We start from the raw sequence: 27,355 nt of genomic DNA on the forward strand, positions 1-27,355 counted from the left end.
TTTACTTCCCAAATATGAAAGCAAAAATAACAGAAGTTATAATTAATTGTCAAACGTGTCAGACTCTTAAATATGATAGGAACCCCCAAAAAATCGACTTTGGTTTCAACAAATTTACTTCACAAGCTGCCATAATCAACTATTATCCAATCGGAACTACATTGTCAGGTCACACGGACCATTTGGAGCTAAACCGTGAAGCGCCTTTGTTTTCGTTCAATGCAAATGCAAAAACAACTAAAATCTTTAACTTTTATGCAGTTTCGTACAAAGTGCTATTTTTCTTATAGGCGGCGTGTCACTAGAAGAGCAGCCTACAGCAATATATCTCTGCAGCGGAGATGTGCTAATCATGTCAATGGAGGCCCGTCTTGGTTATCATGCTGTTCCACGTGTTATGAAAGCAGTCGAAGAGCCTTGGAATTCGCTTTATAACACATATACATAAAATAACAAAGAGGCGGTGAATACGGAATTACTCGATTTAGTATTCGACGATGAAATGTTTTGGATTCCATTTAACCGTTATATAAACGATTCACGTATCAACGTATTAAGTGTTGCCTGCGGGACTTTTGCAAATCCCGCTTAAATATTAATTTTCATCTTTATTTACAATTACAGAACATCGTATGTGGCGTATGTGACTTTTTTCAGAATTTACATTTTACTGTATAATCGCAAAAAAGAAAAAATTTCCAATAATCTTGAATAAATTATATCTGATGATGCTGTGATATACAGAAATATTTTTCATTAAAGAAATTTAAAATAAAAACATAAGTGTATAATTGGATTTGCAGACCCTGAACTTAAAGAGTATGTTACAACTCGGACTAGGGCAACGCTGGCTATTGCTGGGACCGATTTTTCAATATCGGCTTTTTATTCTTTGGTGAGGTAAAAATCGATTTTTTAAAAAGAACGAGTGCTGTGAAACGCATACTTGTGTGTAGGTACCGGTGTTTGAGTACACAAACTATGTTTTTGCACTAAGCAAATAACCTATAAAGTTTGGATTTCATACAACAAAATGCCCACAGACATTGCGTTTACGGGTGAAATTTGCTATGGACATGGTAAAAAGAACCGTTTACGGGTGTACTTTTCGTTGTATAAAATAAAAACACTATAGGTGCTTAGTGGTTTTTGTAGCTAAAATCAATGGTTGAGCTAGATTTAGTCATTACAAAGCCTAGTCTCTATATTCTCGTCATACGAATTAAGCGAGCTTGTGTGCTTTATTTTATTTATAATTATGTTATAATTTTCCTTGGTTTTTTTTTCTTAATTATAAATGATGAACTGGAATTAAATTATACTTCAATTAAGAAAAAAAAGAAAAGTATAATCTAGGGCGTTTGATAATATATCAAAATATGAATATATTTGTATTTTTTCCAAAACTGATATATTTATATCGTAATATTTTTTTGTCCAAATATCGAATATGCGATATTTTTTGTAATATTCTATGATATTTTTCCGTTGATCACTCTGTAGTCTGGATAGCGAACGTAAACGACCTCAAAAATAGTGAGCTGATGTTATATCTCAGCTAGGGTTCAGTGCTGCCAACTTTTGTTTGAATAAAAAAGCTGTTTTTGAGGGTGGGAACGATGCAAAAAAGCTAAAAAACTAAAAAAAAGCGATGAACAATTAAAAAAAAGCCACAAAAAAGAGCTAGTTTTTCAATTACTTTCTTTTCTTTATTTTCTAACGAGGGGAAGAGTGAGCTCGCAAAATTAGTTGCTCAGAAATAAACTGAAGAATTTGAGCAGCAGCTGCTCTTTTATTCATAAGAGTTGAATAATTTCATCACCTTCACCTTCAAAGTATTTGACGCATAGGTTCCCGAAATGGTCAACTAGAGCAAACGATGTATGCTCGGCAATAAAAAGGCATAGGGCTTTTTTTGTGGACACTTTCGGTGGTATGAAATGACTTTTTATAGGTTATTTGCTTAGTGGTGCTGGTAATGCTAGGTTCTCACTGCTTCGCAATGTGACATCGTAATTTTGACGCCTTGACGCTTTGCAATGCCTGTCAAAAGTGTTCACATTGGCGTCACAAATATTTTGCGTCACACTGTTGTGAGAAGCAAAATTTGAGCCATCAATGTGAACACTGCTAGCCATTGTGACAGAGCTTCGCAAAACGTCGCAAAACCCCACATTCTATCGCAATGTTCACCAAATGTGAACACTGAACAAACTCGTGAACAATAAACAAGTTCCACAAAATTGATATAAACAAAGATATTTTTTGTTCTTTGATTTGTTTAGTTGTCAATCAATTATAATTGCATATGTTTGATGCAAATAAATTGTTATATGCAATATTAGAAGAAACGCAACCCTTTTAAGCCGTGGTCGCCGTGTCACCATTCAGTGTCATTCCGAAAGCATTCTAAGGCTTATTGAAGCCGTGGAGGAGTCGGAATGACTCTGGAATGTGACCAGCGCTAATTACAAAAATCGGGATGAAAAGGAGGCTAGCTGGGACAGAATTGCTGAGCAGCTGCTCGTCGGCAAAAAGGACGCGGTTGATGAATGGAACAGCCTGCGAAACACATATCCGATTTGTTGACCCTTCAATTGCGCTTTGGCTTGGGCTCATCATCCTCGTCCTCGAGCAGCCACAACCCAATAACGGCATATGCATCAACGGGCAACAATGAGAATTTTTGTCTTGAAATGTGATCGTCAAAAGAGTCGAGAAAAACAAAAGCAATGGTTTCACAATGTGAAGGAAAACCAACTTGCTCGATGTGGCTGTCGAAATAGGATTGGGTTCATTTGAGCTACTTCAACTGAAACAGCTGTTCAAATAATTTTTATCAAAATTGTGAGAGCCTCGGTCACAAAAAATTGGTGACAGCATGTGACCTGGTGTTCACATTGGAGTGCCACAATTTTGTGTCTAAAAATTGTTGTCACAAGGAATTTGATGTTCACATTACCTTGTGACGTTGTGACACTATTTTGTGAAGATTTGGGAGCCAGTGAGAATGCACCATAAGCATCGACAAAACAGTGTCAGCAATAAATGTTTCAAACACTTGGGGATATACAAAAAAAGTCTGAAAAAAAGCATTTAAAAAAAAGCCAGAATTCGCGCTGCCCGCTGTTTGCAAATTATTCTGGCAAATGGCCTTTGAAAAAAGCGAGATTTGACGAGAAAAAAGCGAATATGGCAACACTGCTAGAGCTGTCAAATATCTTTTAAATATCGTATCGATAATATATTTTGTTTTGAAAAAATATCGAAATGATATTTAATATATCGATTTAAAATATCGATACATTTGATATATTTAATTTTTTTATTATATACTTTTTTCTTACAAAAAGTGATATCACTAAGCAAATAACCTATAGAGAAGTCATCCCATACAACTGAAAGTGTCTCAGCAAAAGCATGACGGGTAATTTTTCGGTGGACGCGTCTTTTGAGGGAAATTATTTTTGGTTTCGATTCAGTTGGCTGGCCGAGCTCGTTGCTGGCACAGCAAGCGAAACACAAAACATGCGTGCTATGAAATACCCTTTAGCTATAAAAAATAATTGTCTTTAATATTTTATAAAGAAAAACATCGTAAATCTAATAATTTTATAAATGTAGATAATAAAAAATATGCGATGTGTTGTTTTTATAATTTTAAATATTTATTTGCGCTTGAAATTTCTTCATTAACAATTTTTTTTTACAGGGTATTAGAGTTACATACAATATTAAAAGGGAAGCAACTTATAAACAAAGAGATGTTGTCAATTCGCTCAGCAGCCCATACATATGCAAAAACATATTGTAAGATGCACGCATACATAGAGTTGAGCCTGCGCGCCCGAATACAACTCTCTCTGTCTGGCTACATAAGGACATGTATGTGCAAAGAGGGCGAGAGATGAATATTCTCATTTTGTATGACTTTTCGACGCGCGCTGCTTGCGCGCTAACAGAGCACTATGGGGATTTTAAGCAGTTATATGAAATTAATTAGTGTTTATACGTGCGACTTTATTATGTTATTATTGTGTATTAATTAAATATTTAGCATATTGTTGCATTTTCAATGGCACTTAATAGTTGTATATACAACCATACGGTCTTGTAGTACATTTTTTAAGCGATACGTGTTTATACGTTTAAAAAGCGAGCTTCGCTGAGTCCCTGTTAGCGTTAAATCACACTAAAAAAGTTTTTACAAAGGCGGTTTAAGGTAACTCGCTACCAATTAAAGGATCTTAAAGCACTGTATAAACATGGTATAATAAGATACATTGTTTATAACTTCGATATTAGTATGTTATTAGATACCAATTTTTTTTTTTGATATTTGATATAAATATGTTATATAACTAAGCGAATTTAATTATATAATATTAAAAAAGGACGAACTTTTAGTTCCAATACTTTGATTTCATGGACTTTAAAAGTACGTTATGTACGTTTTATAGCGGACGCTAGCCGCTCCGATGACACTAAGGTGATTTTATTAAGTCCCGGCATGGACGCCTTATGCGAATTCCAGAATTGCAAGGAATCACTTTCCCATGAAGCGGCCGGCAAACTGAGACATAACTTCAGCCCACTATTTTCCGAGTAGTTTTCGCTCGCTACACAGACTACAGAGTGACCAACGGAAAAATATCATAAAAAATTTCCCAAAAAAATATCGCATATTCGATATTATGACAAAAAAAATATTACGATACAAATATATATTAGTTTCTGACAAAAATATCGATATATTTATATTTTGATATATCAACAACCCTAATTTTGTTGTCTTGTTCACTCACTCATGAGCAACCGAAGTCTACATTCAATAGATTGGTAAACAATTCATTATTAAGACTTGCAAAATGTTTAAGAAAGCTTTCAAGCACTATAAGAAAAAAACACTAGTTCCCGATGTACAAGATGTGATTGACTTTGACTTGTTTGAGGAAAATAAATCATCTTACAGTTGGTATAATGTGAGTACATACAATCAGTCCAACATTTATTCGTACACCCGAAATGTTGAAGTATTTTCCTTAATACTTGCATACATTTATATGTTGAATACAGTTGAATTGTAAAGTAATATTTTTGTTTTGTTTTTTTCAAAAAGTGAGTAATCGAATAAATGTTGGGCCTAGTGTTCATACACGTGTACTTCACAAGTGATTAATAACCTGACAAGATACATATGTTTGTACATATATCCATGTATGTATGCATGCGTACATATGTGTACATATGTGCACGTGCGCTTTACCAACCATACATACATACATGTACATAGTTGGTGAAACCTGTGAATGTCTTTGAAAAAGGCACATGTCAAGGTCATCCTTTGCCAGCTGGCTTGCACCCAGAACATATGTGGCGTTGCTACAAAGTATTAAACCACCCCGGGCTCTTGGTCATCCGCAATTCATTTACATCGCAAGGACAACGTTATTGGATTGCTCGCAGTCTTCGTGACTATCCACGGGCCCCAAGCATCTCAAACTTGGATGCGAATAATTTGGAAGTACCGATTTTATCTGATTGGTGGGGAGAATTACAAAACTGCAGCGATGTAAATATCGCACAGCGTATTAAGGTTGCGATGCGCTGGACAACATTGGGGTATCATCACAATTGGGATACGAAAGTCTACAGCGAAGCGATGCACTCTGCATTTCCAAGCGACTTGAGTAGCTTGTGTCAATATTTTTCTTTAGCTCTTGGCTTCAACAAATTTACTTCACAAGCTGCCATAATCAACTATTATCCAATCGGAACTACATTGTCAGGTCACACGGACCATTCGGAGTTAAACCGTGAAGCGCCTTTGTTTTCGTTCAGGTACATATTATAAATGATTGTTCTAAATATATATATATGCAAATGCAAAAACAACTAAAATCTTTAACTTTTATGCAGTTTCGGACAAAGTGCTATTTTTCTTATAGGCGGCGTGTCACTAGAAGAGCAGCCTACAGCAATATATCTCTGCAGCGGAGATGTGCTAATCATGTCAATGGAGGCCCGTCTTTGTTATCATGCTGTTCCACGTGTTATGAAAGCGGACGAGGAGCCTTGGAATTCGCTTTATAATACATATACAGAAAATAACAAAGAGGCGGTGAATACGGATTTACTCGATTTAGTATTATACGAACAAGTTAAAGATGAAATGTTTTGGATTCCATTTAACCGTTATATAAACGATTCACGTATTAACATAAATGTGCGACAAGTGTTGCCTGCGGGACTTCTGCAAATCCCGCTTAAATATTAATTTTCATCTTAATTTATAATTACAGAGCATCGTATGTGGCGTATGTGAATTTTTTCAGAATTTACATTTTAAAGAGTATGTTACAACTCGGCCTAGGGCAACGCTGGCTAGTGCTGGGACCGATTTTTTAATATCGACTTTTTATTCTTTGGTGAGGTAAAAATCGTTTTTTTTTTAAAAGAACGAGTGCTGTGAAACGCATACTTGTGTCTAGGGATGTAAAGGTACCGGTGTTTGAGTACACAATTTAAGTTTTTGCACTAAGCAAATAACCTATAAAGTTTGGATTTCATAAAACAAAATGCCCACAGACATTGCGTTTACGGGTGAAATTTGCTATGGACATGGTAAAAAGAACCGTTTACGGGTGTACTTTTCGTTGTATGAAATAAAAACACTATAGGTGCTTAGTGGTTTTTGTAGCTAAAATCAATGGTTGAGCTAGATTTAGTCATTACAAAGCCTAGTCTCTATATTCTCGTCATACGAATTAAGCGAGCTTGTGTGCTTTATTTTATTTATAATTATGTTATAATTTTCCTTTGTTTTTTTTTCTTAATTATAAATGATGAACTGGAATTAAATTATACTTCAATTAAGAAAAAAAAGAAAAGTATAATCTAGGGCGTTTGATAATATATCAAAATATGAATATATTTGTATTTTTTCCAAAACTGATATATTTATATCGTAATATTTTTTTGTCCAAATATCGAATATGCGATATTTTTTGTAATATTCTATGATATTTTTCCGTTGATCACTCTGTAGTCTGGATAGCGAACGTAAACGACCTCAAAAATAGTGAGCTGATGTTATATCTCAGCTAGGGTTCAGTGCTGCCAACTTTTGTTTGAATAAAAAAGCTGTTTTTGAGGGTGGGAACGATGCAAAAAAGCTAAAAAACTAAAAAAAAGAGATGAACAATTAAAAAAAAGCCATAAAAAAGCTAGTTTTTCAATTACTTTCTTTTCTTTATTTTCTAACGAGGGGAAGAGTGAGCTCGCAAAATTAGTTGCTCAGAAATAAACTGAAGAATTTGAGCAGCAGCTGCTCTTTTATTCATAAGAGTTGAATAATTTCATCACCTTCACCTTCAAAGTATTTGACGCATAGGTTCCCGAAATGGTCAACTAGAGCAAACGATGTATGCTCGGCAATAAAAAGGCATAGGGCTTTTTTTGTGGACACTTTCGTTGGTATGAAATGACTTTTCTATAGGTTATTTGCTGAGTGGTGCTGGTAATGCTAGGTTCTCACTGCTTCGCAATGTGACATCGTAATTTTGACGCCTTGACGCTTTGCAATGCCTGTTAAAATTGTTCACATTGGCGTCACAAATATTTTGCGTGACACTGTTGTGAGAAGCAAAATTTGAGCCATCAATGTGAACACTGCTAGCCATTGTGACAGAGCTTCGCAAAACGTCGCAAAACCCCACATTCTATCGCAATGTTCACCAAATGTGAACACTGAACAAACTCGTGAACAATAAACAAGTTCCACAAAATTGATATAAACAAAGATATTTTTTGTTCTTTGATTTGTTTAATTGTCATTCAATTATAATTGCATATGTTTGATGCAAATAAATTGTTATATGCAATATTAGAAGAGACGCAACCCTTTTAAGCCGTGGTCGCCGTGTCACCATTCAGTGTCATTCCGAAAGCATTCTAAAGCTCATTGAAGCCGTGGAGAAGTCGGAATGATTCTGGAATGTGACCAGCACTAATTACAACAAGGGGGCTCCGCCCCCTGCTCGCTTCGCTCGCCTACCCCCGGCTCGCTTCGCTCGCGGTGAGGTGCGGCTACAGTCGAGCACGCTCGATAGTAGGATACCCTGAGCCCATGTACTCTTTTATAAAAGTTGATTGTTGCCCATTTTCAATGGGCTCAGGGTATCAAAAATTACACACGCGAAACTATGAACAACTTTCGGTTTTCTTAAATCACTGTGCTTATCACTGCAGACTACGTTATTAATGCCTCACTGAACTAATACATCACTCGATTACGATTACGACTTGCTATTTACCAATTTATCAATTTATAATTAATTTTAAATAAGTTTAATATAATAAACTTTAATATAATAAACTTCTTTAAAATTAATTAGAAATTGCTAAATTGGTAAGTCGCAAGTCGTAATCGTAATCGCTTGCAATCGATGTAGCGTGTGTCAAGAGTAGCCACAAACTATAACTTTGCTCAGCCTGCAATCTGCCAGCACCCATTTTCCTCTCTCACTCTCTCCCTCTTACGCAACAGATTCGAGCCTGCCAAAGGCTGCTGCATTGCGCGCGAAATTTGAAATAAAAGGCAATGTCTAATTTTATGAGATTCTTAAAGCGGATAATGCTAAGTTTTTTTTTTCAACGATAATAAGCAGATACTTATTATATATATGTGTAAGGAATCGAAAATATTAATAATTAAAATTATTATTTTGCAGCTTTCAGTGCTCGGCAAAGATGCAAGAGTAGTGCTGCAAAATGATCGCTATTTCTCTCATGCAATTTCATACATACATAGCTATCAGCTTCTGCTGATTTTTGCCATGCAAAAATACATATTTATATATTAACACAATTATATTTTAATCAAATTGTATATTTGTATATACATAAATTATACATTAACATTTTCATTACATGATATCGATAATATTTTTGCTTATCGCTTGATTCTTATTTGGTACCAAAAAAAAAATGGGTACTAATTCGTTCTGTCTTTGTGCGCGCCTTGCATACAAACGAGAACATGCTGTCTCGCCCGCACGTTTGATTTGCCATGCAAATGTAATTATTGAATTAAATGTAAATTCCGAAATAACTTCTCTATTTATGGGTCAATCGCTTTGAAATTTTCAGGGTTGTTTAACACGCATATTTCTCAACTGATTGTTCAGTTAGGGAGTGCTATGTCAAAAATTGCGCCTGTAAATCGTTATTTTTCAATTTGTGGGCGAAGGGGGCGTGGCATCAACAATTGGAAACAAACTTGACCTGCGTATGGTATTCACAGACCTGCATTCCAAATTTGAAGTCTCTAGCACTTATAGTATCTGAGATCGACGCGTTCAAACAGACGGACAGACAGACAGACGGACAGGGCTAGATCGACTCGGCTGTTGATCCTGATCAAGAATATATATACTTTATGGGGTCTGCCACCCCTCCTTCGGCCTGTTACATACATTCTGCCAAACACATTATACCCTTTTTTGCCCATTTTCAATGGGCTCAGGGTATAAAAATCGGGATGAAAAGGAGGCTAGCTGGGACAGAATTGCTGAGCAGCTGCTCGTCGGCAAAAAGGACGCGGTTGATGAATGGAACAGCCTGCGAAACACATATCCGATTTGTTGACCCTTCAATTGCGCTTTGGCTTGGACTCATTATCCTCGTCCTCGAGCAGCCACAACCCAATAACGGCATATGCATCAACGGGCAACAATGAGAATTTTGGTCTCGAAATGTGATCGTCAAAAGAGTCGAGAAAAACAAAAGCAATGGTTTCACAATGTGAAGAAAAACCAACTTGCTCGATGTGGCTGTCGAAATAGGATTGGGTTCATTTGAGCTACTTCAACTGAAACAGCTGTTCAAATAATTTTTATCAAAATTGTGAGAGCCTCGGTCACAAAAAATTTGTGACAGCATGTGACACTGGTGTTCACATTGAAGTGCCACAATTTTGTGTCTAAAAATTGTTGTCACAAGGAATTTGATGTTCACATTACCTTGTGACGTTGTGACACTATTTTGTGAAGATTTGGGAGCCAGTGAGAATGCACCATAAGCATCGACAAAACAGTGTCAGCAATAAATGTTTCAAGCATTTGGGCATATACAAAAAAGTCTGAAAAAAAGCATTTAAAAAAAAAGCCAGAATTCGCGCTGCCCACTGTTTGCAAATTTTTCTAGCATATGGCCTTTGAAAAAAGCGAGACTTGACAGGAAAAAAGCGAATATGGCAACACTGCTAGGGCTGTCAAATATCTTTTAAATATCGTATCGATAATATATTTTGTTTTGAAAAAATATCAAAATGATATTTAATATATCGATTTAAAATATCGAAATATTTGTTATTTTTATTATTTCCCTTTTTCTAGGGCTGTTAATAATATATCAAAATATCAATATATCGATATTTTTTTCAAAAACTGATATATTTATATCGTAATATTACTTATGTCCAAATATCGAATATGCGATATTATTACTATACTATTAGCCAGCGTTAGAGCTGGAACTTACCGAATTTTTTTCGAATCGCTTCAATTCGATTTTTAAGAAAAAAATCGATAAATATCGACTCTTTTTTTGTAGAGTCTTAAATTGGTTGTTTTCACTAGGGCTGTCGAATATTTTTTTAATATCGTATCGATATTTAGTATAGTATAGTAATAGTAATAGCATGAGAATGATGGTAGTTGTGAAAATGTAAGTCACACTACCATCAATTTTAGACTTAACGTCTGAATATGAAAAATTGTATACAAATTTTAAATTAAAAAAAAAAAAATTAATTTTGAGCATAAATTGTCCACTATTATTGCTGCACAATAGAAATATAATGAGCTAAATAAATAATTATTGGTGGCATTCGACGCAATCGGCGAAATGGTCAAATTTGACCAGGAAACAAGCCACGACAACTTGTTACTCATGGCTGCCAATTCAAATATGTAAATAATGCTGGATAGCTACAGATAAGCTGATGCCATTGAAAATTTTCATTTTTTATTTAAAAATAAACATGAAATGTATCAAAATATTTCGGATTTTCTTATTTAGTTTGAGAAACAGATGGCAGTGTCTCTTGTTGGGTCTATTTATTCTATCTGTGCTCTGGCTTCAGGTCATGCAATTGATGGTACTGGTGCTGCAATTAATCGGGTATTTCACTCATTTCTTATTAAGCGCTGCCCCTGTCGACCAACAGATTATTCAATTCTGCTAACCATGTGATACTGCTAGCAGTTCCTTTTTTAAGCGCTTTAATACATTAAATAGTAGCGAAAACAATTTAAATACTATTTTTACCCTGGGCCCATTGAAAATGGACAAAAAAGGATATAATGTGTTTGGCAGAATGTATGTAACAGAATTTTCATTTAACTTGGTTTTGTCCATCCTGGCTGAAGTTCGTTCAAATCGGTGTAAATAATTGTGGGTTATGGTTTTATCGTTGTTGTTTTGTATCACTAAAGTGTGTTGGCCACTGCATGTGTGTATATAGTTACTATATATTTTAATTATATTTATTTTATAGATTAAAAATATACTAGCTTCCGCCAATAAACTTTCAAATTTGAATGTACATGCAGATATATATATATGTGTGTATATTTACATGTCACGCACAACACAAGACTTGGATTTTGGATACATACATATAAGTTATGGCCAGCTTAGGCCAGGAAGGTAACTCGAAGAGTTACAGTGAGTTGCATGTTGTTCAATCTTCCTTTGATCTTGCTCTTCTCTAGGCTCCTTAACCCCAACAACATGATTTGGTTAATAAATACCACAAAAAGAACTCTAAACGAGGTAAAAGTCTAGTGACGAAAGCAATTTCTAGACCCAAAATTTCTGATATCCAATTTTGTGACCAACAAAATTCAGTTTAATCTAAAAATTTTAAATAAAAATATAAATTAATATAAAAAAACGAAAATTGGCATTGTGTAAAAAGGGTGATCTTCTTTGTACATAAAAATAACTTTTTGCGCAGTGCCGAATGCCAATTTTCGTTTTTGTATATTAATTTATATTTTTATTTAAAATTTTTAGATTAAACTGAATTTTGTTCGTCACAAAATTGGATATCAGAAATTTTGGGTCTAGAAATTGCTTTCGTCACTAGACTTTACCTCGTTTAGAGGTTTTTTTGTGGATATCAGAAATTTTGCAATTGTTTTTGCTTTTGACATTGTAACTTTATCATTAATGCAGGCAAATAGTAAAATATAAAAATTTAGTTGTTGAACGTATTTCATATTTAAAAAAATTTTTTTTTTAATTATAAAGAAAAACTAGGGGGCCCCGCCCCCTGCTCGCTTTGCTACAGCCGAGCATACTATACTGTCGGAGACCTCGTACTTACTATGAAAAAAAAAGTTTTTCATACTAAGACTTGGATTTCACCCGATCGGTCCTATGACAGCTATATGATATAGTGGTTCCGATTAGAACCAACTTTGTTCAGGATATATAGGTCTTAAATAAATGAATATTCTATTAGTTTGGTTACGATATCTAGTAAAACAAAAAAGTTTTTCATACTAAGACTTAATATTGGACCGATCGGTCCTATGACAGCTATATGATATAGTGGTCCGATTTGAACCAACTTTGGTCAGAATATATAAAACCAAGTTAAATGCAGATTGTATTAGTTTGGTTAAGATTTCTCATTAAACAAAAAATTTTTTCATACTAAAACCTAATTTTGACCCGATCGGTCCTATGACAGCTATATGATATAGTGGTCCGATTTGAACCAACTTTGGTCAGAATATATAAAACCAAGTAAAATGCATATTGTATCATTTTGGTTGAGATATCTCATAAAACCAAAAAGTTTTTCGTACTAAATTGTGATTTTCGACCAATAGAAAAATGTATTTATTCACTTAACAGGTAATATCTTCCGAACCCCTCAACCAAAATTTATGTTTCATATACCAAAAAACGCGAAATTGTACGTATTACAACATATTAAAATTTAACAAAAATCGTTAGAGCCGTTTTGTCAGAAATCGCCAAAATGTAAGCTAAAAAAATTTATTTCACCTGTAAAATGTTACCTGAGTACTTTAGAAAAAAAGGTACGCCTAAAAGCCCTCAAACACACCTTTCTAATGATATATAGAACATATCTGTAGCTTTTATGGTTTGGAAACTGTTCAATTTTGGCGGGATTTAGCGTTTTCGGGAAATTGAAAAAGTCGTAGAACAAACATTTCTAGATTTTTGAAAAGGAATCAATCCCCATCATTACATTTAAGCTTCTTTAGCGCTTTGATGCAAACAGACAAACAGACAAACAGACAAACAGACAAACAAACTGACTTTTCATTTCATTTTGAGAAGTCCACTAAAATTTTCAAATTTATTTATCTTTTGAACCAGTTATCGGATTTGGGTGATTCAGGTATCAATCGACGCGTATTTTTAAGGAGAATTTTTAAAAAATAAAAAATTTTACCAAAAAGCCCCAACGGCCCCATAAGCTGCAATTATCAAAATTTTTCCCCTCCCACTTACACCCCTGTATCTCATGACCCAGGTTTGTTTAGAAAAAGTTTTAGTACGCCATTTTGTAAGTTAGAACTAAACCTGTCGATCGGTATATAACTCGATCTGATCGGACAGTCGTAGCAAATTTTCCAACTTAGCTGTATATATAGTTAGTCGCCTTTCGCATCCTTCGTGCTGCTTTCGTCACTAACGCGAACTGCCGTCCGCAGTGACAAGGCAAACGATTTCAGACAATGTTATAAGTTTTATTTAAATATAGGTTCGAGTGATCTGTTGTTTACAGCTTGGACGTCCCACGGGAATTAATTCTAAGTCATTTGAAGAGTGACCACCAAGCCGTTGGCCCGTCCATATTCGCAGCGTCAGAGGATTCCGTTGCTGGCATCGTCTCACCGGATGTTGCGAGACACCCGGCAATGATCGTTGCTCCAGAGTGCCAGCGCTGCAGTTTCGCCCGCGCTGAGCATGTTGTAATGTGAGCTGCCGTAGTTGTTGCTGTAGCAGCTGTTGCACCGTCGCTGCTGCTATGTTGGCGTCTATAGATGGCAAAAGGGTGCGAGGGAAGAAAGAGCTCTCCCCCACCACAAGATCTGTGTCCCACAGATTGTTGCTATAGCAGCGGTCGTGCCGTCGCTGCTGCTTTGTTGTAGACTATGGATGGCATAAGGAGTTGAGGGGAGGTAGAGCGCCAACCGGTGTTAACTCCTCCCCACCGCAATTTGATGTCAAAGGGATAGCAAAAATTCTTAAAGAACTTATAATACCCAACAAGATATGTGCAATTTTTGGGACAGACGAAGTATTCAATAAAATTTAGAAGGCGTATGATGTGTATTTTGCGAATAGTAAGCTATATAAAGTAACAAGATGCACAACAATGTTAATAGATCTAACAGACATTGCAGAACAGGAAAAGAGATAAAAGAATACCATGGAAATAGTAATCACAGGGGAATAGAGGAATCTTCATTTGAAACGAAAGTTTTACTTCCCAAATATGAAAGCAAAAATAACAGAAGTTATAATTAATTGTCAAACGTGTCAGACTCTTAAATATGATAGGAACCCCCAAAAAATCGACTTTGGTTTCAACAAATTTACTTCACAAGCTGCCATAATCAACTATTATCCAATCGGAACTACATTGTCAGGTCACACGGACCATTTGGAGCTAAACCGTGAAGCGCCTTTGTTTTCGTTCAATGCAAATGCAAAAACAACTAAAATCTTTAACTTTTATGCAGTTTCGTACAAAGTGCTATTTTTCTTATAGGCGGCGTGTCACTAGAAGAGCAGCCTACAGCAATATATCTCTGCAGCGGAGATGTGCTAATCATGTCAATGGAGGCCCGTCTTGGTTATCATGCTGTTCCACGTGTTATGAAAGCAGTCGAAGAGCCTTGGAACTCGCTTTATAACACATATACATAAAATAACAAAGAGGCGGTGAATACGGAATTACTCGATTTAGTATTTAACCGTTATATAAACGATTCACGTATCAACGTATTAAGTGTTGCCTGCGGGACTTTTGCAAATCCCGCTTAAATATTAATTTTCATCTTTATTTACAATTACAGAACATCGTATGTGGCGTATGTGACTTTTTTCAGAATTTACATTTTACTGTATAATTGCAAAAAAGAAAAAATTTCCAATAATCTTGAATAAATTATATCTGATGATGCTGTGATATACAGAAATATTTTTCATTAAAGAAATTTAAAATAAAAACATAAGTGTATAATTGGATTTGCAGACCCTGAACTTAAAGAGTATGTTACAACTCGGACTAGGGCAACGCTGGCTATTGCTGGGACCGATTTTTCAATATCGGCTTTTTATTCTTTGGTGAGGTAAAAATCGATTTTTTAAAAAGAACGAGTGCTGTGAAACGCATACTTGTGTGTAGGTACCGGTGTTTGAGTACACAAACTATGTTTTTGCACTAAGCAAATAACCTATAAAGTTTGGATTTCATACAACAAAATGCCCACAGACATTGCGTTTACGGGTGAAATTTGCTATGGACATGGAAAAAAGAACCGTTTACGGGTGTATTTTTCGTTATATGAAATAAAAACACTATAGGTTATTTGCTTAGTGGTTTTTATAGCTAATATCAATGGTTGAGCTAGATTTAGTCATTACAAAGCCTAGTCTTTATATTCTCGTCATACAAATTAAGCGAGCTTGTGTGTTTTATTTTATTTATTGTTTCCGCAACTCTCCAGACCAGTTCGGATCCTCAATCTCGAAATAAAAAGCCAAGTGCTGCTGGTTCTGACCGAGTCGGTCTCTATAATTTTCAATAATGACTTATGCTAAACTTGGTAGTATCTGGGTATGAGCGCTGTTTACATTCCATTACAGCTACATAAATCGGTTATGCTATTAACATAACAGCTCTAGATTAACATTTCATTTGTTCTCTATCATCTAACTTAACTCCTGGCCCTGGCTTGATTTGAATTGGCATTATTTCGGCGCCAACATACTCCCGGCCTTGGAAGCTTCTTCCAAAATTTCATGATCCATGTCTGCAATGGGTTAGGGACAGATCTTGTGAATGTTCCTTTTAAAGAACCCCGTTTTGGTTTTGATGGTGACCACCCGAACTGCTCCGTCAGCACCAGGATGGTTCTCGTGCACACGACCCAGAGCCCATTGTCCTGGGGGTGTGTTGTCCTCTCCCACTAACACCAATGCTCCTAGTTGAATGTGGCTGCATGTAGACGCCCACTTGCTCCGCTCTTGCAGTAACGTCAAATATTCTAGCGACCAGCGTCTCCTAAATGCATGATGCACCGCAACGATTCTTTTCCATCTATTTGTCGCCGACAGCTTGAGAACCGCCTCATCAAATGGCTCGGCGATAGTGTTCAGCGGTCGACCGATTAAAAAATGACCAGGCGTCAATGCCTTAAAATCATTTGGGTCTGACGACAGCGGATAAAGTGGTCAAGAGTTCATGACTGCCTCCGCTTGGGAAACAGCTGTGGCCAGTTCTTCATAATTTACCGCTGTGCCATTGAAGCTTCGCACTAACAATTGCTTCGCTACCTTCACAGCGCTTTCCCACAGACCCCCAAAATGGGGCGATCGTGGCGGTATGAAATGGAAATTGACACCCAGATGGCTGCACCGATCCACAATTTTATGCTTGTTGCTGTCATTCCATATCAAGTGTTCCATTGCCTTAAGTTCCCGCGAAGCACCGACAAAATTTGTGGCATTGTCGCAAAACAATTTTGCGCTGAGCCCACGGCGAGCAAAAAATCGATTAAGGGCTGCGAGAAAGGCATTTGTACTGAGGTCCGATGCAAGCTCCAGATGGCAAGCCTTGGTTAGGAAGCACACGAACACGCACAGGTATGCCTTGACCGGTCGCCGTCCTCGTTGGTTAAAATGCATCCACAATGGTCCAGCGTAATCCAGCCCAGTTCGCTCGAAGGGATGCAAGCCTTGTTGGACGCGACTTGCTGGCAGCGAGCCCATAATTTGATTAGCCAATACTGGACGCTGGCGAAAGCATGCAATGCAACTCCGTACTGTCTTGCGAGCCAGTTGTCTTGCATTGATGACCCAGAACAGTTGTCACACAAAAGCACATAATGCATGCGCTCCGGCATGCATGTTGGTTCGATGCGTGTGTTCAAACAACGCGCTTACAACAATATGATTATTTGGCAATAACATTGGGTGTTTAGTGTTGAATGGTACATTGGCCCGAGATAGCCTGCCACCTACACGCACTATTTCTATGCCATCGCTAGTGCCTATAAACGGGTTAAGTCCCTGAATTTTTGCAGAGCTAATTGGCTTTCCTTCACGCAATTTTACGATTTCAACATTAAAATTTAAAGCCTGCAAATTGAATACTATATAATTTAAGCCACCTTTCAATTCGATTACTGTTAGCGACTTAGTTCGAGTCGAATCCACCTTCAACAAAATGCAACGCCAACGAAATATATAACTAAATACTCTTGTCAGTTTAAGAAAATCCTTTGCATATATGCAACCTACTACAATATCATGTACAATATTTTGAGGACTGACTAGCAAACTAAATTTAGTGTTGCGTTGTTCTGGGAGACCTTCTGAGCTATGCCACTCCAATGAGGGCCATTTCTCTTCCGATAATTTTAAAAATTCAGGTCGTTGCCACCACAATGATGAGACTTTCAATTCGCTTGTGTGCAGACCACGAGAAACTATGTCAGCGGGGTTATTTTTTGACTCTATTTTAAACCAATCCTGTACTTTTGACAATTCTTGCATAATCGCGACATTGTTGGCAACAAATGTATTCCAACGGCTGGCATGAGAAGCGATCCAACTCAGAACGATTGTTGAATCTGTGAAGTATATAGCTTTAGAGAACGGCTTAGGTGCACACTTCTTTATTTTGGCCATGAGCTGTGCTAAAAGTCTAGCGCCTTCAAGCTCTAGTCGAGGTATTGATAAGACTCGAACAGGTGCTACTTTTGATTTTGCCGCTAGTAAATTTACTGATATGACCCCCTGCTTATCTATGACTCGAGCGTATACCGCGGCTCCATAAGCTCGGCAAGACGCATCAGAAAATCCACACAGCTCTATCCTCTCTGCAGCAGTATCAACTGGGACTACGGCTCGTGGTAACGAGCACTCATAAACGAGCTCTAATTTACTTCTGTATCTTTGCCATTGTTGCGAATAACTGGGAGGCAATTCTTCATCCCAATCCTTTTTAAGCAACCACAATTCTTGCATATATACTTTTCTCAATATTAAGAGCGGGCTTAGAAATCCAAGCGGATCAAACAGCTGAGCTAACTCCGACAGAACTATCCGTTTAGTTATGATACCGGAACTTTTTGCAGTATACGAAAACTGAAAGTTATCTGTTGTCGAAGCCCAACAAATTCCAAGCGTTTTTGCAGTCTCCGTCGTCTGGATTTCTAACGGCTCTAGTGACTTCACATTGCCACCATCCCAATGGGTATTAGAGCGCCACTTATGAAGGTCAAATCGCCCTAACTTTAACAACTCTGTTACTTCATGGTTTAATTGAACCAGCTGATCGAGAGAGTCCGCTCCAGCTAGCATATCATCCATATAGAAATTACGCCTTACTGCTTCCTCAGCTAAAGGATATTGATGCCCAAACTTATCGGCCAAATAGTATAGGCAACGAACAGCCAAGAATGGCTCAGAATTGGTGCCATAGGTTACCGTTTTGAGGCGTAATACTTTTATCGATTCAGTACTACTATGTCGCCATAAGATGCACTGATAATCGCGGTCAATAGGATCTATTAAAATCTGCCTATACATTTTTGATATATCCGCAGTAAGCGCATATCTATAGAACCGAAAGCGAGTAAAGCATCTCCCAAACCAGAGCGATTAAATCGCAGCGGCAGCGGCGCGAATAAACCGCGTGATGTTTTCCGCGCCAAAATCGCAAGTGTGTTCACACCGCGGCGAATTATTCGCGGTTTCTTTATTCGCAAAAATGTCTTCGTCCGATGAAGAAGTTATTTTGTTAACGTTATTATTAGAAGAAGAAAATGAGAAAAATGCGTGAGTATTAAATATTTAATTTTTTGTGATTGTTTATTGTAACATTATATAATTAAATTAGGCAAAAAAGAATTTGGGTACATCCCATAAATGCAGAGAGGCATTCCCGTGGAGAGTTCATCACTTTGATGAAGAAACTTCGGAAGGATGAAAAAAGATTCTATATATATTTTAGAATGACCTCCACCTGCTTCGATTACCTTTTGAAGTTAATCGAAGCTGATATTAAAAAGCAGCACACACATTTCAGGCAGCCAATTTCACCAGAAGAGCGATTGGCAATCTTTTTAAGGTAATATTATTGTATCATTATATGTGACATTTGAATCACCTGAGCTAAAATTTATGTTTGCAGTAGAGATGTTATCAAATGTAAATTGTGATGAAAGGCTATTGGTAGAGTAACTAGGTGAATTTTCCTCAAGACTCGCCATTTCTTCCTCCATAATAAGCTTTGCAATTTTAAATTTTATTTGAGCCTGTCTCCTCGGACTGAATTTTTTAATTGTTTGGGCATGCGCCATAAACAAAATGTCAACATCGTCTTGCGCTTTTTTATTCTTTGTTTGCAAATATTCAATTACATCCTTCACGGAGGACGTTGCTTGTGGGGTAGATCTTTTCAAGCGCTTCAATGGAGGTTTTTCAGCATCAACGGCAGGAATAGATACGATAGATTGGTTCAATTCATCATTGCTCTCGTCATCCATATGCGATTCTGGTGGTTCTGTCCATTGAAAAGTTTCCGTGAATGAAGATGTTTTAGATGGTTCAATGCCACTGACATTCGAAGACGTTTTAGCAAACGAAATAAATGGACGAAAACTTTCCATTTGCTTGGCCCAAATCCATGTTTTATGAACTGCGGCTTGCCCTGTAGTACATTTTGTTGACCTCACATATTTTGAAAAATAGTCTCGTAAATTTTTTCATTTTTTTTTACTTCATCACCTAAAAATATAAAAAATAATTAATTTTAATTTCACAGATTTCTTGCAACTGGAGACAGCTTTCTTACAATTGGACACAGCTATCGTGTTGGATTTTCAACAGTTGCTAGCATTGTAACGGAAGTTGGCGAAGCAATTGTCAAAAATCTAGAAACAATTTACATGCCTGAGCCAACTGAAGCTATGTGGAAGCAATCAGCAGAAAATTTTTTAAGTAAGTGGCAGTTTCCAAATTGCATTGGATGCATTGATGGAAAACACATCACTATCAAACGACCAAGGAAAACCGGATCGACTTACTGGTGCTACTTGAACAAATTTTCTTTGGTACTAATGGCCATTGTAGGACCCGATTATAAGTTTCTTTGTGTGGATATTGGCGGATATGGCAAAAACAGTGATGGTGGCATTTTTGAAAATTCCAACATGGGAGCGAAATTCGAAAGTAACAATATGAATGTACCAAAACCATGCAATTTGCCTGGTAGAAATGCGCCTTCTCCACATGTTCTTATTGGTGATGAGGCATTTGCGCTAAAGCCATTTTTAATTCGACCTTTTCCGTATCGACAATCAAAGCAAGACAAAAAAAAAGAGATATTTAATTACAGATTGTGCCGGGCAAGAAGAGTAGTCGAGAATGCTTTTGGAATTCTTGCACAAAAATGGCGCCTATTTTACAGGCCAATTGAAACAAAAGTGGAAAATACAATAATTCTTGTTAGAGCCGCGTGCATATTACACAACTATTGCATTTCAATGAATAGCGACAAGGATTTTTATGAGGAATTAGAATCCCAAGAAGGAAACATGAACGCATTTTCCGGAAGTGAATGCACTTTAAGACGCTCAACTCAATTGGCATTCGACATCAGACAAGAATTTGTTGATTATTTCACTATATAAACGATACATGAAAATATGTAAACAAAAAATGCACATACAATAAAATATACATACTTATGTATGAACATTACACAACTGTTTCATTGTACAAAAACTGAACTTGAATTGATAAAGCAATATAATTACCACTTTCTTCCAGCTCCAATCCAATTTCGTCCCATATCTTGTCCTTTTTTCTGATGTTTTTGTAGTCCTCGTCCGCCAAATCGTACAATATTTTGTGTTTTTTTACTAATTCAATAAGCAGCTCCACTTTTGCCATTGTTAACATTAATGCACGTGTAAATAACAACAAATGACAGCCATGAAAAAAGACATTGCGCATAAAAAGCTAAACGCATAAACGCATTTTTAATAAATATTTTTCAATAAAAGTGAATGATTATAATTTAAAAACTGCTTCTCGTATTATATTATTATAATTATATTGTATTAAAAGCCAAAATATAATAATTTAACATGTAAACAAGGCAAAAATTCAACACATGCATCACATGTGACGTCATCAGCGCAGAACATGAGCAAATTTCTGCGCAATCTAATTTTATCGTTCTTGGCGGCAAGCGGAAAAAACGCTGCATGCGCGGTTCTGAAAAAAAACGCTGCAATTTCGCCGTCGAAACGAATTCGCTCCGCTTTGGTGTGCATACGTTCATAAGACGCAATGTAATTATATATTCGCGCCGCTGCCGCTGCGATTTAATCGCTCTGGTTTGGGAGATGCTTAAGAGTTTCGAACAAGTCCGATTGCAATGTTGGTCCTACTAACATCGTATCATTCAAAGAAAGCCCGTTGCTCGTTTTGCACGATGCATCGAAAACGACTCTTAATTTGGTCGTCAAACTCTCTGGCCGTATTACTGGATGGTGAGGCAGAAAATACTTCATATTCTGGGCTTCCCTAGCCGGCACCTCCTCCAAATGATCTAATTCCTTATACTCTGTTATAAATTCGGTGTAAGCGCTCTTGAGATCCGGATGCCTATTAAGTTTTCTCTCTAGATTCAAAAATCTAGTCAAGGCGATATTGTACGAATCGCCTAACTGTTCTTGTGGTTGCTTGAACGGCAGACAAACTGAAAGACGATTATCATCTGTTCTTTTCACATTAGAAACAAAGTTGTCTTCACATAGCTTCTCTGCATCTGTGTAAGTCTTTATGGACTGAGAAACTTCTTCACACTGCCAGAAACGTTGTACCAAATTGTGCAGCAGATCTTCGTCCCATGGCCTATCTTTCTCTATTCTGTTCACAACTCAAGCCACGTTTTCATCAGGTATACACTCGCCAACAACTATCTAGCCTAGCAGCGATTTTTGTAAAACTGGCTTATTTAGTCCCATTTTAATTTGGCCTGCTACTATAAGCTTGAAGAACAGATTTACTCCAAGTAGCATTTCGATTTTTTGTGCAGAATCAAACACCGGATCAGCAAGTTTTACTTTCTTTGGCAACAGTGACCTGAAGGATGCTGCTGTAGTGTTGGGATTGTACTGTGTTATTTCCGGCAAAATAGTAAACTTGTCCGTGGCAACAAAATTGTTTACTCTGGACTTGAAGGTAGTCTCAACTTCGCCTATAATTCTTGACTTCAAATTTCCAATACCGTTGAGAGAATATTGTACTTCACTAATGCAGAGGCTTAACTGCGATGCTAATTTGGCTGTCACGAAATTAATTTGACTGCCCGAATCTAAGACACATCGGCATTGGTTAAGCCTATTGTCGGCACCTCGCACAAGTACGATAGCAGTAGCTAGAAAGCTTGTGCCTTTATTTGTGAGAAGAGCGCTTTGCAAAGAGCTTGTTTGATCGCCGGTCTGTGGGCTGTTTGTATTTGTCAATCCAGATCCTCTATGTAGCAACTCATGATGTGGCTTAGCGCAAGTATTACACAACTGGGCATTGCATTCCTTTGTTTGATGACGCTTGCTAAAACAACGAAAGCATAAACCATGTTTCTTTACTTCGAAATACCGTTGCAATGGTGTCAAGGATAAGAATTTCTGACAAACCTTGATGTGATGCGATCCTGAACAGCAGTAACATGAATTTGCATTAGACACTACTGCAGCCGCCAAACTTGCCCTTTTTCCATTGCTACTTGACTTAGACACGACAGACTTTCTTACTTCTCGACCCGCTAGATTAATGCCTCTATTGCTTATAAACTGCGAAAGCAACTTCCAAGAAGGCAACTGAAAGCAATCAAATTCGCTCTCCCATTTCTCCAATGTTTCTTCGTCTCGCTTACTTTGGATCAAGTGAAACAACAGTGCATCTAAAATCTCACTCTCGCTAACTAGTGAGCGCAGAGCTTCCAATTGAGAGTTTACAGCGTCAACTAATCCTCGTAGTGAATCCGAATTTGCTTGCTTAAGGCGGCTAATGCTAAAAAGTTCGTGAACATGGGCTTGAACGATTATGGCCTTATTTTCAAAACGATCCTTAAGCAGCTGCAAAGCCTTTCGATAGTTGTATGCGGACAGTTCTAAGCATTCGATAGTTCGCAGAGGAATTGGACCTAAACACGATTTTAAATGAACAAATTTAGAGAGCTCATCAACATCGGTATCTGATTCGATCAAGGTACTAAATGTGTTGAACCAACTAGTCCACTCTGTAAATTTTCCGTTAAACTCTGGTAACTTCAATTTGGGCAATTTAGCAGATCGAGAAGTTGTAACAGGAACTGACAGTGTTGAATTGGCAGATGGATCTGCGCCGGTTATAGAATGACGTCCCCTTTGGGTCAACTGAGTTAATATCTTTGCTTAAACTTCACAATAAATATCCTCTATCTCATGGCGAGTCTCAAATTCCCCTGCATCCTCACAAAACTTTTCTATTTGCTGTTGCACACTGCATAACTGCGTAAAGATGGATTCGACCAAGCTCAATCGCGTTTCTAACTCAGCGGCAATCTTTGACAGGCAATTCTTAGCCACATAGTCTTTGCTTCGATTTAAAGATGACATTAAACTTTCACGCGCTTAGTGAAACTCTGAATCTTTACTTCCTCTTTTTGGTGGCATTTTGATCTCCAAATTTTACCAGCTCTTAAAATTATTGCAGTCAAATACTAGCTATACTAGCCTTTGTGTTTCACAATAACACAATCAACTAATAGCTTTCTAAAGTAAATGACTCAAACGATGCACTCAACTAATAGTGCCAAGCTAAATTCGTAAATGACTCAAAAAAGTCTCCAATAAATGTCTCTTACGATAAGACGAATGACGAATTAATAAGTAATAAAAGCTATGCAAAAAACTACTGCAAGTTATCTTCGTATGTATTTACTGTTCAAGTTTCTTCCATTGGTACCAACAACAATGCAAGAGCGCAGCAGCAGCTTTACATTTACCGCAACTTCGGCTTAGCTGTTTATCACTTATCTGCTGATACGCTTTTCACTGGTTTTAAGATCAAGTAAAGGTTACTCTTTAAGCAGTCTGCTTCTGCTTAGCCTACATATGTACATACGCATGTGTGTTAGCATGTATATATGTATGCTCGTAATCTTGAACACACGTGCATATGTACACACATATGTATGTACGTAAAAATAACCTGAGCAATTTACAATGTTTAACCACTGAACAACTCGCGCTATTGTACCATAACACTCGAACCACAATAAACATATGCCAATTTCTTGATTAAACTTTTTGACATGAACTTTTTCCAAGTAGTCCCTGCTCGGGCGCCATATGTTTCCGCAACTCTCCAGACCAGTTGGGATCCTCAATCTCAAAATAAAAATCCAAGTGCTGCTGGTTCTGACCGAGTCGGTCTATATAATTTTCAATAATGACTTATGCTAAACTTGGTAGTATCTGGGTATGAGCGCTGTTTACATTCCATTACAGCTACATAAATCGGTTATGCTATTAACATAACAGCTCTAGATTAACATTTCATTTGTTCTCTATCATCTAACTTAACTCCCGGCCCTGGCTTGATATGAATTGGCATTATTATGGCAAATTATGTTATAATTTGCCTTTGTTTTTTTTTCTTAATTATAAATGATGAACTGGAACTAAATTATTTACTAAACTAAAATATATACTTCAATTAAGAAAAAAAAAAAAGTATAATCTAGGGCGTTTGATAATATATCAAAATATGAATATATTTGTATTTTTTCCAAAACTGATATATTTATATCGTAATATTTTTTTGTCCAAATATCGAATATGTGATATTTTTGTGATATTCTATGATATTTTTCCGTTGATCACTCTGTAGTCTGGATAGCGAACGCATTATTTGACGCAAAGGTTCCCGAAATGGTCAACTAAAACAAACGATGTATGCTCGGCAATAAAAAGGCATAGGGCTTTTTTTGTGGACACTTTCGTTGGTATGAAATGACTTCTCTATAGGTTATTTGCTTAGTGGTGCTGGTAATGCTAGGCTCTCACTGCTTCGCAATGTGACATCGTAATTTTGACGCCTTGACGCTTTGCAATGCCTGTCAAAAGTGTTCACATTGGCGTCACAAATATTTTGCGTCACACTGTTGTGAGAAGCAAAATTTGAGCCATCAATGTGAACACTGCTAGCCATTGTGACAGAGCTTCGCAAAGCGTCGCAAAGCCCCACATTCTATCGCAATGTTCACCAAATGTGAACACTGAACAAACTCGTGAACAATAAACAAGTTCTACAAAATTTATAAAAACAAAGACATGTTTTGTTCTGTGATTTGTTTAATTGTCAATCAATTGCAATTGCATATGTTTAAACAAATAAATTGTAATATGCAATATTAGAGGAACGCAACCCTTTTAAGCCGTGGTCGCCGTGTCACCATTCAGTGTCATTCCGAAAGCATTCTAAAGCTCATTGAAGCCGTGGAGGAGTCGGTATGACTCTGGAATGTGACCAGCGCTAATTACAAAAATAGGGATGAAAAGGAGGCTAGCTGGGACAGAATTGTTGAGCAGCTGCTCGTCGGCAAGAAGGACGCGGTCGACGAATGGAACAGCCTGCGGAACACATATCCGATTTGTTGACCCATCACTTCCGCATTGGCTTGGGCTCATCATCCTCGTCCTAGAGCAGCCACAACCCAATAACGCCATATGCCACAACGAGCAACAATGAGAATGTGTTCGTCAAAAGAGTCGAGAAAAACAAAAGCAATGGTTTAAAAATATGAAGAAAAACCAACTTGCTCGATGTGGCTGTCACAATAGGATTGGGTTTATTTGAGCTACTTCAACTGAAACAGCTGCTCAAATAATTTTTATAAAAATTGTGAGCCTCGGTCACAAAAAATTGGTGACAGCATGTGACACTGGTGTTCACATTGGAGTGTCACAATTTTGTGTCTAAAAATTGTTGTCACAAGGAATTTGAGGTTCACATTGCCTTGTGACGTTGTGACACTATTTTGTGAAGATTTGTGAGCCAGTGAGAATGCACAATAACTTGGTAAGGATGTATATTACCAGCCCAGATGCATAGTCTATCAGTTTGGTTCTGATATCTCAACAAACAAAAAACTTTTTCATATTAAAACTTAATTTTCGAAGTATCGTTCCTATGGCAGCTATATGATATTGTGGTCCGATCCAAAAATAAAAACAAATTTGATCTGCATATGGTATCCAGGAACCTACATACCATCATACAGACGGACGGACAGACAGACAGACAGAAGAACTTGGCTCAATTGACGCGGCTGTTGATCCTGATCAAGAATATATATACTTTGGGTGGTATGCCACGCCCCCTTCTGCCTGTTACATACATTCTGCCAAACACATTATATCATTATATCCTTATATAACATAAAGCTTTTAAGTTTGTTTATACGTGCGACTTTATTATGTTATTATTGTGTATTAATTAAATATTTAGCATATCGTTGCATTTTCAATGGCACTTAGTAGTTTAAAGCGGGGAAAAAAATTAGCGACGGGTTGAAAAAGCGAGCTTTGCTGAATCACTGTTAACGTTATATCGCATTAAAAAAGTTTTTATAAAGGCGGTTTAAGGTAACTCGCTTTCAATCAAAGTCACAGATGAAACATTTTATAGCGGGCACTAGCCGCTCCGAAGACACTGAGGTGATTCTATAAAGTCCCGGCATGGACGCCTTATGCGAATTCCAGAAGTGCAAGGGATCCTTTCCCATGAAGCAGCCGGCAAGCTTAGATATAACTTCACATCACTATTTTCCGGGTCGTTTTCGTTCGCTATCCAGACTACAGAGTGACCAACGGAAAAATATCATAAAATATCCCAAAAAATGTCGCATATTCGATATTTGGACAAAAGTAATATTACGATATAAATATATCAGTTTTTGAAAAAATATCGATATATTGATATTTTGATATATTATCAACAGCCCTAGAAA

General features: G+C 37.0%; 1 protein-coding gene and 1 long non-coding RNA gene across 4 annotated transcripts; one reads left to right on the forward strand and one right to left on the reverse strand.

Moving 5' to 3' along the window:
* The first annotated feature begins 4,801 nt into the window (after positions 1-4,801).
* Positions 4,802-6,322, forward strand: LOC117793672 (nucleic acid dioxygenase ALKBH1). 3 transcript variants are annotated; one of them, XM_034634057.1, is made up of 3 exons: positions 4,802-4,986; positions 5,352-5,841; positions 5,920-6,322. In XM_034634057.1, exons 1-3 carry the CDS (start codon positions 4,869-4,871, stop codon positions 6,275-6,277), a joined length of 966 nt encoding a protein of 321 aa, XP_034489948.1. In that variant the 5' UTR covers positions 4,802-4,868; the 3' UTR covers positions 6,278-6,322. The 3 variants fall into 3 exon arrangements, with proteins under 3 accessions (XP_034489948.1, XP_034489947.1, XP_034489949.1); XM_034634056.1 differs by having other exon boundaries at positions 4,802-4,982; positions 5,294-5,841; positions 5,920-6,321; XM_034634058.1 differs by having other exon boundaries at positions 4,843-4,982; positions 5,920-6,320.
* A 12,801-nt stretch (positions 6,323-19,123) lies between these two features.
* On the reverse strand, positions 19,124-21,296 carry LOC117792474. Its single transcript, XR_004618177.1, has 2 exons — positions 21,105-21,296; positions 19,124-20,073 (listed from the first exon to the last, which is right to left on the reverse strand). It is a non-coding gene; the product is annotated as an uncharacterized LOC117792474 (long non-coding RNA).
* Between the last annotated feature and the right edge of the window lie 6,059 nt (positions 21,297-27,355).

The sequence above is a fragment of the Drosophila innubila genome, chromosome X (assembly GCF_004354385.1).
Source record: "Drosophila innubila isolate TH190305 chromosome X, UK_Dinn_1.0, whole genome shotgun sequence".
Lineage (NCBI taxonomy): Eukaryota > Metazoa > Arthropoda > Insecta > Diptera > Drosophilidae > Drosophila > Drosophila innubila.